General features: G+C 38.8%; 1 protein-coding gene and 1 pseudogene across 5 annotated transcripts in view; one reads left to right on the forward strand and one right to left on the reverse strand.

Moving 5' to 3' along the window:
- The window catches only part of Mug2 (murinoglobulin 2), a 79240-nt gene that overhangs the window by 15806 nt on the left and 48720 nt on the right, over positions 1-14714 (forward strand). For 4 of the 5 annotated variants that reach the window (XM_006505699.2, XM_006505700.2, XM_006505701.2 and 1 more), the window contains exons 5-11: positions 493-513; positions 771-939; positions 1321-1405; positions 2414-2501; positions 13443-13560; positions 13706-13815; positions 14497-14658. In XM_006505699.2, coding sequence (XP_006505762.1) covers positions 493-513; positions 771-939; positions 1321-1405; positions 2414-2501; positions 13443-13560; positions 13706-13815; positions 14497-14658 — 753 coding nt within the window. The remainder of the gene's footprint in view (positions 1-492; positions 514-770; positions 940-1320; positions 1406-2413; positions 2502-13442; positions 13561-13705; positions 13816-14496; positions 14659-14714) is intronic. The other variant, XM_006505702.1, reaches the window with a different exon arrangement.
- On the reverse strand, positions 11967-12101 carry Gm44184 (annotated as a pseudogene).

A 14714-nucleotide genomic window follows, 5' to 3' on the forward strand; every position in this document is an offset into this window, starting at 1 on the left:
CCGTACTGTAAAGGCTCAGGGCAGGTCCTCTAGAACATCAGAGAAAACTTACTACTGATTTTCCTCAAAGTTCTTTTTGAAGATAGTAAGTCCCAATCTATTGAGTGATTTGTGTGACTAAGATAGTTCTAGAAAATACACTCAAAAGTTCTCTATGGTGGTGAATTGGCTTACGATTGACTTTTTTACTGGATATTAAGTTTTGGCTGAAACTCCTATCCTAAGCCTATTCTATAAATTCATTGAATTTGCTATGTGTATGAAATTTCTAAATCAGTGGTTCTTATTCTTCCAAATACTGAGACCCTTTAATCTAGTTCCTCATGTTGTGGTGACCCCACCCCAAACACATTTTTGGGGATATTTTTGTTGCTACTACATGACTATGATTTTGATAGTTTTGAGTCCCAATGTAAATATCTTTGTAAACTCGTTTGCAAAAGCAGTTGTGGCCTGTTGCTCTAAACTAACATTGTTTTCCTTGTGTTTCAGCTTCCTCTGGCTTACATTGAGGTAAGAAACTTAAGTGTTTTGTAATCAAAGAGAACTCAATATTATGAAATTAACCTGACATTGGAAAGTCTAACTGCTATGGGTCGGCAGCCCACCCCATTCGAGATAACTGGCTTGTTATTTCCCACTTCACCTTTATTCCTTCCCTCCACAAAAGAATGTTACAAAGTTTCAAAATGCTTCCATCAACAGCAACCTACATGCATTGTTGTTCTTAATACTTTATTGACTTAGAAAATTTACAACCTCTTTTACAGGATCCGAAAAAGAACCGAATTATGCAGTGGAGGGATATTAAGACTGAGAATGGGCTTAAGCAAATGTCCTTCAGCCTGGCAGCAGAGCCCATTCAGGGCCCCTACAAGATAGTGGTGCACAAACAGTCAGGGGTGAAGGAAGAACACTCCTTTACTGTGATGGAATTTGGTATGGATTGGGAAGACCAAAAAGGAAAAGCAGATCTCATAGGATTCTGGTTATCATAGGATGAATTACTTTGTACAAATTGAGTTCCATCTGACTCTAGCTAAGGCTATCCATCTAGCAACATGGGAGTTCCAGAAAGTTCTGGGATTTTTCAGAAGCAAATTATTTGTTTTGTTTTGTTGTTTGTTCATTTTTCTTATTTAAGTAGATATCCCTGTGATTGTCAAGAAGTGATATAATGTATAAACACTCATCATTCTAACTTTATTGGGGTGGGCCATGCCTTATTAATGTGAAATCACTATTTCTGGGCAGAGAGTGATCACTTAGGCAACTATACATGTCATTCCACTCCTGAGTGTCTCCTCTCTCTCACAATAGTGCTTCCCAGATTTAATGTCGACCTGAAGGTCCCAAATGCCATCTCTGTGAATGATGAAGTGCTCCAAGTGACTGTATGTGGGAAGTGAGTTGCTGGCTTCTGTACTTCTATCCTTAAGAAAGTACTCAGACACAGAAAATCTCTGGGATGATGCCTCTTTGTTGAATATGTAGAAAATGCTACAGTTGTGTCCTTTTCCACTAGAATGTTTCCCCTGTGGTGCTTGTTTGTGTTCCTTCCTGCCCTGTATAGATTAATTTGCAATCATTCACTGCATACATTGCTGATATCTATAGATAAAAATCAATCTTATAAGGAAATAAAGAGGTCCTGCCTTTAGAGACAGGAAGGGACCTAATACAATCCACTCACAATGTGAAGAGAACACAGGCCCTAAGTCAAGGCATCTTACTGGCCTCTTATGGGATGACAGAAAGAACAGAGAAAAAAAGAGCTCCTAATCTACCTCCAGCTCAAACTACTGCAGGTCAAATTTAACCTTTAGATATCTCAGTCTTCTACTTGATTTTCTGTACCTGATAAATGAAGACATTTACTACAACAACTAAAATTTCTATTGAAGTCTAGAACCATATGAGATGCTTGCAATATGTGCCTGAATCAAACAGAAGACAAAGACCTTAGCTCACCATTCCTTGTCCTTACAATGGGCATACTCAAAAACTAAAATGGTAGAACAAAGGCAAAGTATTGAGGAGGTTTGTTTACAGCAGCTCTGAGTGATTCTCATGCCCCCATTTGTCTAAGCCTCATCATTTAGTAGCTGAGAATGCTGGTTTGCTTACTTAATATTTTTCAGAACCACAAAAGGGTGAAAACCATATCTTCCCTAGGTTCTTAATATGTCTAATTTTTACTATCATCTATCTATCTATCTATCTATCTATCTATCTATCTATCTATCTATCTATTAATTTACATCCCAAATTCTTAACATATACGGTTAGAAGTTGTCAGGAGTTAATAAAAATGGGACATGTTTGTTGTCGTTATGAAACTAGAGTCAGTGAGAAGACAGTGCATCTCTCCTTTTGAAAGATGCTTGGTTACTGTGAATTTATCTTGTCACAGATATACCTATGGGAAGCCTGTTCCAGGACAGGTGAAGATAAGTATCTGCCATGAGACTGAAGCTGGATGCAAAGAAGTCAATTCCAAGGTGAGTGAATCCATTCTAAGGCCTGTTTTAAATATCCAAGACTGTCTAACAGGAATGCAGACAGCAAAGAGAAGAGAACACACATACCCACACATTGAAAGAAGATGTTCTGGGACCTTGGGCTGTAGCCCAGGGATGGAACACTAGCCAGGCTTGTGTGCAAACCCCAGAAACACATCTAAGCCCCTCACTGACAAAAGAGATAATTCTGGGATCCACTACTATTAAAGGAATATTTCAACAACTTTACTTGGCCACCAAATTTATTTTGTGTATATATTCATTGTATGAAATAGTAGGTTTATGACATATCCATACAAGAGTGTCACCTATTCCAACCATATCTCCCTGTCCCATTGCCACCTCTGCTCTCTTGAAGGTCCTCACTCTTATGTGTCCTTCTCCTCTTCCTATGTAACCTCTACTACTTCCATGCCTTATAGATTATTCTTAGAAAGTATATTTCAGTTAGCACATATAAAATATAAGTAAGTGGTTCAAAACAATAGGCTTCTTTATGATAAATTAATACAAGTATATCATGTACTGGGTTACCTCCTCCTTCATTACCTTCCCCATTCTCTCCATCCTTCCTCCTGCCAGACCCTTCTTCTTCCCAAATCGAACAACTTCTGTTTTGTTGTGTTCTGGTTCTGTTTTGATTTACCTCCTATATCAGAAAACATGCATTGTTGTATATAAGAGTCTGGTATATTTTGTAAATGGTGATAATCTCTGCACCCATAACATTCTCTTATTTGGTTTTGATTATCAGTATATCAGTTCATGGACTCACTTGTCTGTGACACACATAAATGACAAGCCATGCATGGGAACAGGTTTTGTTCTGCTGCTATAGATTCATTTTGTAGATTCCTGATGTGATGCCCTGAGTCTGCTGGAAACCCAGATGAGCACAAGGATTTCAAAGTCTGCTACAATTTGCAATTCTTTCTTATTATTATTTTTATTAGAAATTCTTTTCATTTACATTTCAAATGCTATCCCCTTTACTAGTTTCCTCTCCAAAAGTCCCCTGTACACTCTCCCTGCCCTGCTTCCCAAACCACCCATTCTTGCCTCTTGGCCCTGGCATTCCCTTATAATGGGACATATAATCTTCCCAAGACCAAGGGCCTCTTCTCCTATTGATGGCTGACTAGGCCGTCCTCTGCTACATATGCAGGTAGAGATATGGACTCTGGGGTGTACTGGTTAGTTAGCTCCTATAGGGTTGCAGACCCCCTCAGCTCCTTGGGTACTTTCTGTAGCTCTTCCATTGGGATCCCTGTGTTCCATCCAATAGATGACTGTGAGCATCCACTTTTGTATTTTCCTGGCACTGGCATAGCCTCACAAGAGATAGCTATATCAGGGTCCTTTTACCAATATCTTGTTGCCATATGCAATAGTGTCTAGGTTTGGTGGTTGGTCATGGGATGAACCCATGGGTGGAGAAGTCTCTGGAAGGTCCTTCCTTCCATCTCAGCTCTGACCTTTGTCTGTGTAACTCCTTCCATAGGTATTTTTTTCCCATTCTAAGAAGGAACGCAGTAACCACGCTTTGGTCTTCCTTCTTCTTGAGATTCAAGTGTTCTGCAAATTGTATCCTGAGTATTCTAAGTTTCTGGGCTAATATCCAGTGAGTGCATAACATGTGTGTTCTTTTGTGATTGGGTTATATCACTCAGGATGATATCCTCCAGATCCATCCATTAGCCTAAGAATTCCATTAATTCATTGTATTTAAGGACTGAGTAATACTTCATTGTATAAATGTACCATATTTTCTGTATCCATCTGGGTTCTTTAAAGTTTCTGCCTATTATAAATAAGGTTGCTATGACCATAGTGGAGCATGTGTCCTTATTACAAGTTGGAACATCTTCTGGGTATATGCCCAGGAGAGGTATTGCTGGATCTTCCAGTAGTACTATGTCCAGTTTTCAGAAAAACCACGAAACTGATTTCCAGAGTGGTTGTACCAGCTTGCAAACCCACCAGCAATGGAGGAGTGTTCCTCTTTCTCCACATCCTCATCAGCATCTGCAGTCACCTGAATATTTTATTTTAGCCATTCTGACTGGTGCGAGGTGAAATCTCAGGTTGTTTTGATTTGCATTTCCCTGATGATAAAGAATGTTGAACATTTTTTCAGGTGATTCTCAGCCCTTCGATATTCCTCAGTTGAGAAATCTTTGTTTAGTTCTGTACCCCATTTTAAAAGGGTTATTTGATTTTCTGGGGTCCATCTTCTTGTGTTCTTTGTATATATTTGATATTAGTCCACTATCAGATTTAGGATTGGTAAAGATCTTTTCCCAATCTGTTGGTGGCCTTTTTGTCTTATTGACAATGTCCTTTGCCTTACAGAAGCTATGCCATTCTTGATATTACAGCACAAGCAATTGGTGTTCTGTTCAGAAAATTTTCCCCCATACCCATATCTTCCTGGATCCCCCCCCCCCTTTCTTCTTTACAAGTTTCAGTGTCTCTGGTTTTATTTGGAGTTCCATGATCCACTTAGACTTGAGCTTTGTACACGGAGATAAGAATGGATCAATTCTGAGTCTTCCACACGATAACTTACTGTTGAGCCAGCACCAGTTGTTGAAAATGCTGTCTTTTTTCCACTCGATGGTTTTAGCTCCTTTGTCAAAGATCAAGTGACCATAGATGTGTGTGTTCATTTCTGGGTCTTCAATTCTATTCCATTGATCTACCTGTCTGTCCCTGTACCAGTACCATGCAGTCTTTATCACAACTGCTCTGTAGCACAGCTTGAGGTCAGGGATGGCAATTCTCCAAGAGTTCTTTTATTGTTGACAATGGTTTTTGCTATCCAAGGTTTTATATTATTTAAGATGAATTTGCAAATTGCCCATTGTAACTCAGTGAATAATTTAGTTGGAAATTTGATGGGGATTTGCATTGAATCTGTAGATTGCTTTCGGTAAAATAGCCATTAATCAAGTTATTAATTATATTAATCCTGCCAATCCATGAGCATGGGAGATCTTTCCATCTTTTGAGATCTTCCATTTCTTTCTTCATAGACTTGATGTTCTTATCATACAGATCTTTCACTTCCTTAGTTAGAGTCACACCAAGGTATGTTATAGTATTTGTGAATATTATGAAGGGTGTTGTTTCGCTAATTTGTTTCTCAGCGTGTTTATCCTTTGTTTAGAGAAAGGTCACTCATTTGTTTGAGTTAATTTTATATCCAGCTACTACACTGGAGCTGTTTATCAAGTTTAGGCATTCTCTGGTGAAATTTTTAGGGTCACTTATATATACTATCATATCATCTGCAAAAAGTGATATTTTGACTTCTTCCTTTCCAATTTGTGTCCACTTGATCTCCTTTTGTTGTCTAATTGCTCTGGCTAGGACTTCAAGTACTATATTGAACAGGTAGGGAGAAAGTGGGCAGCCTTGTCTAGTCCCTGATTTTGGTGGGTTTGCTTCTAGTTTCCCTTGATTTAGTTTGATGTTGGCTAGTGGTTTCTTTTATATTGCTTTTATTATGTTTAGGTATGGGCCTTGAATTCCTGATCTTTTCAAGACTTTTGTCATGAATGAGTGTTGGATTTTTTTCAAATGCTTTCTCAGCATCTAATGAGATGATCATGTGGTTTTGTCTTTGAGTTTGTTCATATAGTGGATTACATTGATGGTTTTCCATAGATTAAACCATCCCTGCATCCCTGAAATGTAGCGTACTTGATCATGATGGATGATCATTTTGATGTGCTCTTGGACACGATTTGCAAGACTTTTATTAAGTATTTTTGAGTAGATATTCATAAGGGAAATTCGTCTGGAGTTCTCTTCCTTAGTTGAGTCTTTGTGTGGTTTAAGCATCAGAGTAATTGTGGTTACATAGATTGAACTGGGTAGAATACCTTCTGTTTCTATTTTGTGGAATAGTTTGAGGACAATTGGAATTAGGTCTTCTTTGAAGGTCTGATAGAACTCTGCAATTAACCCATCTGGTCCTGGGCTTTTTTTTTAGTTGGGAGACTATTAATGACTGCTTCTATTTCTTTAGGGGATATGGGACTGTTTAAATCATTAATATGATCCTAAGTTAACGTTGGTACCTGGTATCTGTCTAGAAAAATTGTCCAATTCATAAATGTTTTCCAGTTTTGTTGGCCATAGGCTTTTTTAGTAGGATCTAATGATGTTTTGAATTTCCTCAGGTTCTGTTTTTATGTCTCCCTTTTCATTTCTGATTTTGTTAATTAGGATACTGTCCCTGTCTGTGCCCTCTAGTTAGTCTGGCTAAAGGTTTATCTATATTGTTGATTTTCTTAAAGAACCAGGTCCTGATTTTCTTGATTCTTTGTATAGTTCTTTATGTTTCTACTTGGTTGATTTCAGCCCTGAGTTTGATTATTTCCTGCCATCTACTTCTCTTAGGTGAATTTGCTTCTTTTCGTTCTAGAGCTTTTAGGTGTGCTATCAAGCTGCTAGTGTATGCTCTCTCTAGTTTCTTTTTGGTAGCACTCAGAGCTAGGAGTTTTCTTTCTAAGACTGCTTTAATTGTGTCCCATAAGTTTAGGTACGTGGCTTCATTTTCATGAAACTCTAAACACTCTTTATTTCTTCCTTAACCAAGTTAGCATTGAGTAGAGTGTTGTTCAGCTTCCATGTGAATATTGGCATTCTGTTATTTATGTTGTTATTGAAGATCAGCCTTAGTCCACGGTGATCTAATAGGATGCATGGGATAATTTCAATATTTTTGTATCTGTTGAGTCCTGTTTTTTAACCAATTATATGGTCTATTTTGGAAGAGGTATCATGAGGTGCCGAGAAACAGCCATATCCTTTTGTATTAAGATAAAACTTTCTGTAGATATCTGTTAAATCCATTTGGTTCATAACTTCTGTTAGTTTCCATATGTCTCTGTTTAGTTTCTATTTCCATGATCTATCCATTGATGAGAATGTGGTGTTAAAGTCTCCCAATATTATTGTGTGAGGTGCAATTTGTGCTTTGAGCTTTACTAAAGTTTCTTTAATGAACATGGATGTCCTTGCATTTGGAGCATAGATATGCAGAATTGAGAGTTCCTCTTGGAAGATTTTACCTTTCATGAGTATAAAATGCCCCTCCTTGTCTTTTTTGATAACTTTGGGTTGGAAGTCAATTTTATTCGATATTAGAATGACTACTCCAGCTTGTTTCTTCAGACCATTTACTTGGAAAATTGTTTTCCAGCCTTTTACTCTGAGGTAATGTCTGTCTTTGTCCCTCAGGTGGGTTTCCTGTCTGTAGCAAAATGTTGGGTCCTGATTGTGTAGCCAGGCTGTTAGTCCGTCTTTTTATTGGGGGATTGAGTCTACTGATATTAAGAGATATTAAGGAAAAGTAATTGTTGCTTCCTGTCATTTTTGTTGTTAGCGTTGGGTTCTGGTCTTGAGGCTATCTTCTTTTAGGTTTGTTGACGGATTACTTCCTTGCTTTTCTAGGGCATAATTTCCCTCCTTGTGTTGGAGTTTACCCTTAATTAGCCTTTGAAGGGCTGGATTCATGGAAAGATATTGTATGTATTTGGTTTTTTCATGGAATACTTTAATTTCTCCATCTGTGGTAATTGAGATTTTTGCTGGGTATAGTAGCCTGGGCTGGCATTAGTTTTCTCTTAGGGTTTGTATAACGCCTGTCCAGGATCTTCCAGGTTTCATAGTCTCTTGTGAGAAATCCGGTGTAATTCTAATATGTCTGCCCTTATGTGTTATTTTCCCTTACTGCTTTTAATATTCTGTCTTTATTTAGTGCATTTTTCGTTCTGATTATTATGTGTCAGGAGGAATTTCAATTCTGGTTCAGTCTATTTGGAGTTCTGTAGGCTTCTTGTATGCTTATGGGCATCTTCTTTCTTTAGGTTAGGGAAGGGTTTTTTTTTTTTTTTGTTTTGTTTTGTTTTGTTTTTGTTTTGTTTGTTTGTTTGTTTTTTGTTTTTTCAAGACAGGGATTCTCTGTATAGCCCTGGCTGTCCTGGAACTCACGTTGTAGACCAGGCTGGCCTTGAACTCAGAAATCCACCTGCCTCTCCCTCCCGAGTGCTGGGATTAAAGGCGTGTGCCACCACGCCTGGCCAGGGGAAGTTTTGTTCTACAATTTTGTTGAAGATACTACTGGCCCTTTGGGTTCAAAGTATTCATTCTCATCTGTACCTATGTTACTTAGGTTTGGTCTTCTCATTGTATCCTGGATTTCCTGGATGTTTTGAGTTAGGATCTTTTTGCATTTTGCATTTTTTTGATTGTTGTGTCCATGTTTTCTATGGAATCTTCTGAGATTCTCTCTTCCATCTCTTGTATTCTGTTGCTAATGCTCACATCTATGGTTCCTGATTTTTATCCTAGGATTTCTTATCTCTAGAGTTGTCTCCATTTGTGATTTCTTTATTGTTTCTACTTCCATTTTTAGATGCTGGATGATTTTGTTCAATTCTTTCACCTGTTTGGTAGTGTATTCCTATAAGTCTTTAAGGGATTTTTGTGTTTGCTCTTTAAGGGCTTCTAGCAGTTTACCTGTGTTCTCCTGTATGTCTTTAAAAGAGTTATTTATTTCCTCCTTAACATCCTCCATTATCATCATGAGAAGTGACTTTGGATCCATATCATGCTCTTCTGGTGTGATGCTGTATCCAGGACTTACTGTGGTGGGAGAGTTTGGTTCTGATGATGTCAATAACCTTGGATTCTGTTGCTCCTGTTCTTAAGCTTGCCTCCTGCCATCTGATTATCTCAAGACCTTGCTGCCCTCAATATATCTAATTGGAGCCTGTCCTTCCTATAATCCTGGTTGATTCATGACTCCTCAGAGTCCAGCTTTCTCTGTGATCCTGTGATTCTGGGATCCTGTGAATCTGAGATTCTAGGTGTGTCAGAGTTCTTGGCAGTCAAGCTTCCTCTGAGACACAGATCCTGGTGTGACCAAGGTCCTGGTATCCTTGGATCCTGGAATCTTAAGATCCTGGGTGTGTTACAGAGCCTGGAAGTGGTGTCTCCTCTTGGGACCATGGGGATATCAGATGTGTTTGAAACCAAGGTATACCAGCACCAATCAGAGGAAACCCGAGCCGCTACTCAGGCAATGCTCTTATGTTCCTAGTCCTGTTGTCACAGGCCTATCACGATTGGTTTGGAACAGATGTTGTGTTCCACTCACCAGTGTCCTAAGATCCTGGGTTGCTAGGGTGCCTGCAGCATGGAGAGTCCTCTGGGGACCATGGGACCATCCTCTGAGTTCATGCCCAAGATGGCTCCGAGAGAATCTTTTTTTATTAATTTGAGTCTGGACTCATCACAAGCCTCCACTTTCATGGGATAACGAGTCTGAAGAGCACTGAGTTTATATACAGTGCAGTTAGGAATTTATTGAATGCTTAGGGTAAAGCGGAGTGGAGGCAGTATTAGGGAGGTAATAACTCAAACCCTATGCCATTTGGTAGGATGGACTTATGCTGTGAGGGCAATTAAAGAGTGTCTTTTGTGGGGTTATCAAAAACTAATTTTATGGCTACCCATAACTGTCTGTGACCTCTGATTACCTTTTTTCTATGATGTAAACCTGGGGCCTTAAACTTCTTTGAGTTTGTTATATTTTTAAGGACCTACCGACAGGCACCTGAAGAGTTCAACTGTTTATCAGTGGGAGAGGTAGTTTTGGTGTAGCATAGGCAGGGAGGCTGTATGAAGCTAGCATCTGGCTTCTCTGGGTGTTTTTATTAAGGAGGGTGTTTATGGGAAGTGCCATTCTAACACCAGTCTGGGTTCCCTCTGAGTGGCCTGGGAGTGGGGGGAAGCCCTGAACTTGCTGCAGGGAGATGGAGCAATGAAACCAACTGCCAGTGTGCTGTGCTTGCATGGAAGGGAGGGAAGATGGGAGCTTTTGCAGGGAAAAAACTCAGAGGCGAACCACACACAATACTGGAGACTCTTTGGTGAGGCTTCCAACAAGCAAAAAACAGTTAACTGCAGAGACTTAGCATCAGTAATTTGGAGGGTACAACACTGATAGGTGGTCATATGGTACCTTGACCTTTCATTGTCTGAGGAGCATCTATTCTGATATGGGTAGTGGCTGTACTAGGTTGAAGTCTCACCCACAAGGTGTGAGATGGATAGGACCTGAGGCTCTTGTGTTCATACATAAGAATTAGAGAACACAAGAATGTTAAACACACAAGCTTGTCTCCTCAGCAGATGAGGGAAAGCCATACTTGAATCTATTCCAGACTCTTCTTTTCTAGGCTTTTATCTTAAACAGTTTCCTGCTCAATAATACCCATAATTATGGAAGATATCATTTGTACTTTACAAAAGTCTGCCTGAACTCTATGTTATCTGTAGGGCCAATTGACTCTTGAATTACAAAGACTTTTATATTCATCCCAGTCATTGTCAGCAACTATTGCTTACCTGTAGCTCTTTATCTAGGAGTGGGAATTTGTGAAACTTCCCCTTTCCACCACATTAGCAGGTTAACTTGTTTTTTCCATTTTGTAAATCTTGTTCAGGCAACCACATTGTTGAGATCTTTATGGGTGTATTTTCCCTGTTTTAGCAACAGGCAACTGGTAGATTTTACAATCTTTCTGACCCTTATTCCATGATTTTCCCCGATCCTTTGATGTAGGAGTTATGTTGGAGATGTATTGTTTGGCTTCAGCAATCACAAACAATTCTCTGCACTTTGATGGTTTGTGGATGAATATAAAGGTCCCTGTCTCTTGAAAAATAAGATTCTTTAGTGAGGTAATACCCACATGCATCTGTAAGGATAAGACTTTGGATACAGTCAGGTATACATTGATTAAGGAAAATGGCAATAGTAGGCTGCTCTCAAAAGAGTCTATGTGACTGTTGAAATTATCCATTACTTCTTCATTTAACATTTGTGTTTTGCACGAATGTAGAAATCTTTCCACTTGTTTTAAGTTTTCTAAATTAATTCAGTACAAGTTTTTAAAGTATTCTCTTATACTAGTCCAATTCTCTTTAATTTCTGTGTAGTTCTACCCTACACATTCCTGATTCTATTAACTTGGGTCTTTTTATTTCTTTCTTTTGGTCAATTGTGCCAAAGATTGTTCTTGGTCATATCTTCTTAAATAACTGTCTCTTAGACTCATTAATTCTTTGTATTCTTTATTTCTTCTCTGCTCCACCAGTTTCTGCTCTGGTTTTTATTATTTCTTCCTACCTACTAATTCAGAGTTTGGATTGTTTGTTCTTTTTTCTGAATCTTGGATTTATATTATCACCTCATTTATTTCTGTTCTATTTTTTCTTCATTTTCAGCAGCCATCAGGACTAGATATGTCTCTCTCACTTGGACTGTCTTCCAGATGTTTTTCTGCAGTGTTTCATTTTCTTTCTTCTACATCATGAGGGGGTCTCAGAGTTCATGGTGTTGGGTGGGGAAATCCTCCCAGGCTTCTAGGTAATTTCACTCCTCTTTTCCTGTTCAATGGTCTCTTTGGTTGGCAGGTTATCCTGTTCATGAGTCTTGGTTTTCTTCAGCTTGGCCTAATTGAAGCCTGCGATTTCACCCAAGGCCGGCTTACCTGCCATTTTCTTCCAACCCATGGGGTCCCCAGCTCCCACTCCAGGTTCTTACACTTGCATTGCTGCAGCAAGAACCCTTGCCTAGGACTCTAAATTAAAGAGTTCAAAATCATTTACACTTAGGGTTATTGTTGATAATTTTGTTTTTATTCTTATTTCTGTATTGGCTGTTCGAGTTGGTTCACATGCTATTTATCTTTTATTAATCATAACATCTGTTGCTGAGTTTCTCAGTCTTGTATGAATTGATAGCATCCATATCCTCATCTACTTGCTTAAATTCTCTTTTGGGTCACTAGTTATTTCCAAAACTAGACTATTGGATTACTTGTCCAACACTGTGACAATTCCTGTATCCTAGGATGCAGTTAGTGAAAAGATGTGCCCTTTGTACATGTCCTGCTTCCATGCTGATTGTGTTTCTTGTATTTCTTTTTTTTAATTATTTATTTTGTTTATATACCTGCTCACAGGTTCTCCTCCTTCCTCTCCTCCCAGTCCTTCCTTCTCACCTCCTCTCACCCCACCCGCCCACTGCTCCTCCCCTTGTCCTCAGAAAAGGGAAGGCCTCTCATGGGTATCAACCTGCCCTGGCATATCAAGTTGCAGTAAGACTAGGCACCTCTTCTATGGAGTTTGGGCAGATGAGGCAGCACAGAAAGGGAAAAGGGATCCAGACAAAGTGCCACAACAGCAGAAAACTGAAGTTGTTTGAGCATAGTAATCTAAATGAAATAAAGTATACTACTAAACCAACAATAATTGTAATGATGAAAGGGGCAAAAAAAAAGTAAACAGTGAAGGTAAAATTTAACTAAGAACAAAACAATGATTCTGGTGAGTCTTTCACAGTTCAGAATAATTTCAATTCTTTCTTATGAAGACTTTTCTAAACACCATTTCACTCTGGGAATGGACTTCACTTGACTTACTGCCACTAGGTTTCAAGGCAACAGTGTCATGCCTGCTAGAAAATGTACCATTGGGCTACATCCATGCCTGGGGTTGCTATTTTAATAATAGAAATTAAGTATTAAATCCTAATGGCATGCAAGTTAATTGCTTCAGACATTATAATTGTGAGTTTACTTAATACTCCTTAATAGATATCACTTAGTACTTTATAGATAATCACTATTTTTATAGATGACTAAGCCAAGGCAACACTGGGACTGGTCATGACCTTGGCATACATGAGCCCAGGGTTTGAGCTGAGTCCCATGCTTATAACCAGAACATCGTGTACTAAGCTGTCATTTTTCTGAAAGAAGTCCTCATGAGTGAATTTGAGTAAACCATTGATCTGACAAGTGTGCCATGTTACCTTGCTTTTATCTTACATATCAGCTAGACAACAATGGCTGCAGTACACAAGAAGTGAACATCACTGAGCTCCAATCAAAGAAAAGGAATTATGAGGTTCAGCTTTTCCATGTGAATGCAACTGTTACAGAAGAAGGGACAGGTATGTGGGTAACCAAAGAATATAGAAGATGAAGCTGTGAAAACTGACACGTTTTCACATCAAAATGGTGGTTCAAAGGACACAGAAAGCAAGCAACTCTCTAACCAACTTAGGCTTTCAATGTTGTCACTAATTTCTTCTTCAGGACTGGAGTTCAATGGATATGGAACAACTAAAATTGAAAGAATCACAAACAAGCTCATATTTCTGAAGGCAGATTCACACTTCAGACATGGGATTCCATTCTTTGTGAAAGTAAGGTGCTTTTTGGTTCATAGCCTGTTTAGTTGTAGAGTGGTACTTCAAAACCAAAGCCATTCTGCTAGATATTAAGCATGTCTGACATCATTGATTGCAACACAAGAAGTGCAGCTTAGGGGTGGAGTGTATGTTTCTTATGCCCAAGTATATGAGTTCAATTTTCAGAACTAAACTGAAGACTTAGGTTATCTGGAGGCTCCAAATCTAAAACATAGGCTGCAAAATTTTTATTTATAAATACGTTTTCTGAAAACCTTACACCCCAAAGTGTCACTGTGTTTCAATGGTGAAGCAGCATATGCTACATACTCATAACAGATCCACGCTCTCCATTAGCCTCTGTGCCCTCACAAGTTGTTCTTGTGATATTGACAGAGCATCTGTTTCCCGTACTTTACACAAAGGAGTCAATGATGGTTTCTTATGAATAATAAGAAAGTAGAAAGCATCTATCAAGCATTTATTACGGTGTTAAGAATATGATACCTTCAGCCTTTATACTTTCACAGCATAACTAGTGCTGCTGGTATGGATTTTCTGGAACCAGTTTTTGCATGTGCTGAATTTATTGATGCATCTTTGAAATCTTTCTAAAACACTGAAACAGTGTTTTCTCTTACATTCTTTGTCATATTTCCATGCTTAGACTATACTTTTCTTCCTTGTTCAACTTAGGTCCGCCTAGTGGATATCAAGGGAGACCCTATCCCAAATGAGAGAGTCTTCATCAAAGCACAAGTACTTGGCTATACCAGTGCTACTACCACTGATCAGCATGGCCTGGCAAAGTTCTCCATAGACACTGCTGGCTTCTCGGGCTCTTCCCTCCATATCAAAGTAAGTAAGAAATGAGGAGGACAAAAGACAAAAGGCAAGGCTTTGCAACAGCTTGA

Source organism: Mus musculus, chromosome 6 (genome assembly GCF_000001635.26).
Source record: "Mus musculus strain C57BL/6J chromosome 6, GRCm38.p6 C57BL/6J".
Lineage (NCBI taxonomy): Eukaryota > Metazoa > Chordata > Mammalia > Rodentia > Muridae > Mus > Mus musculus.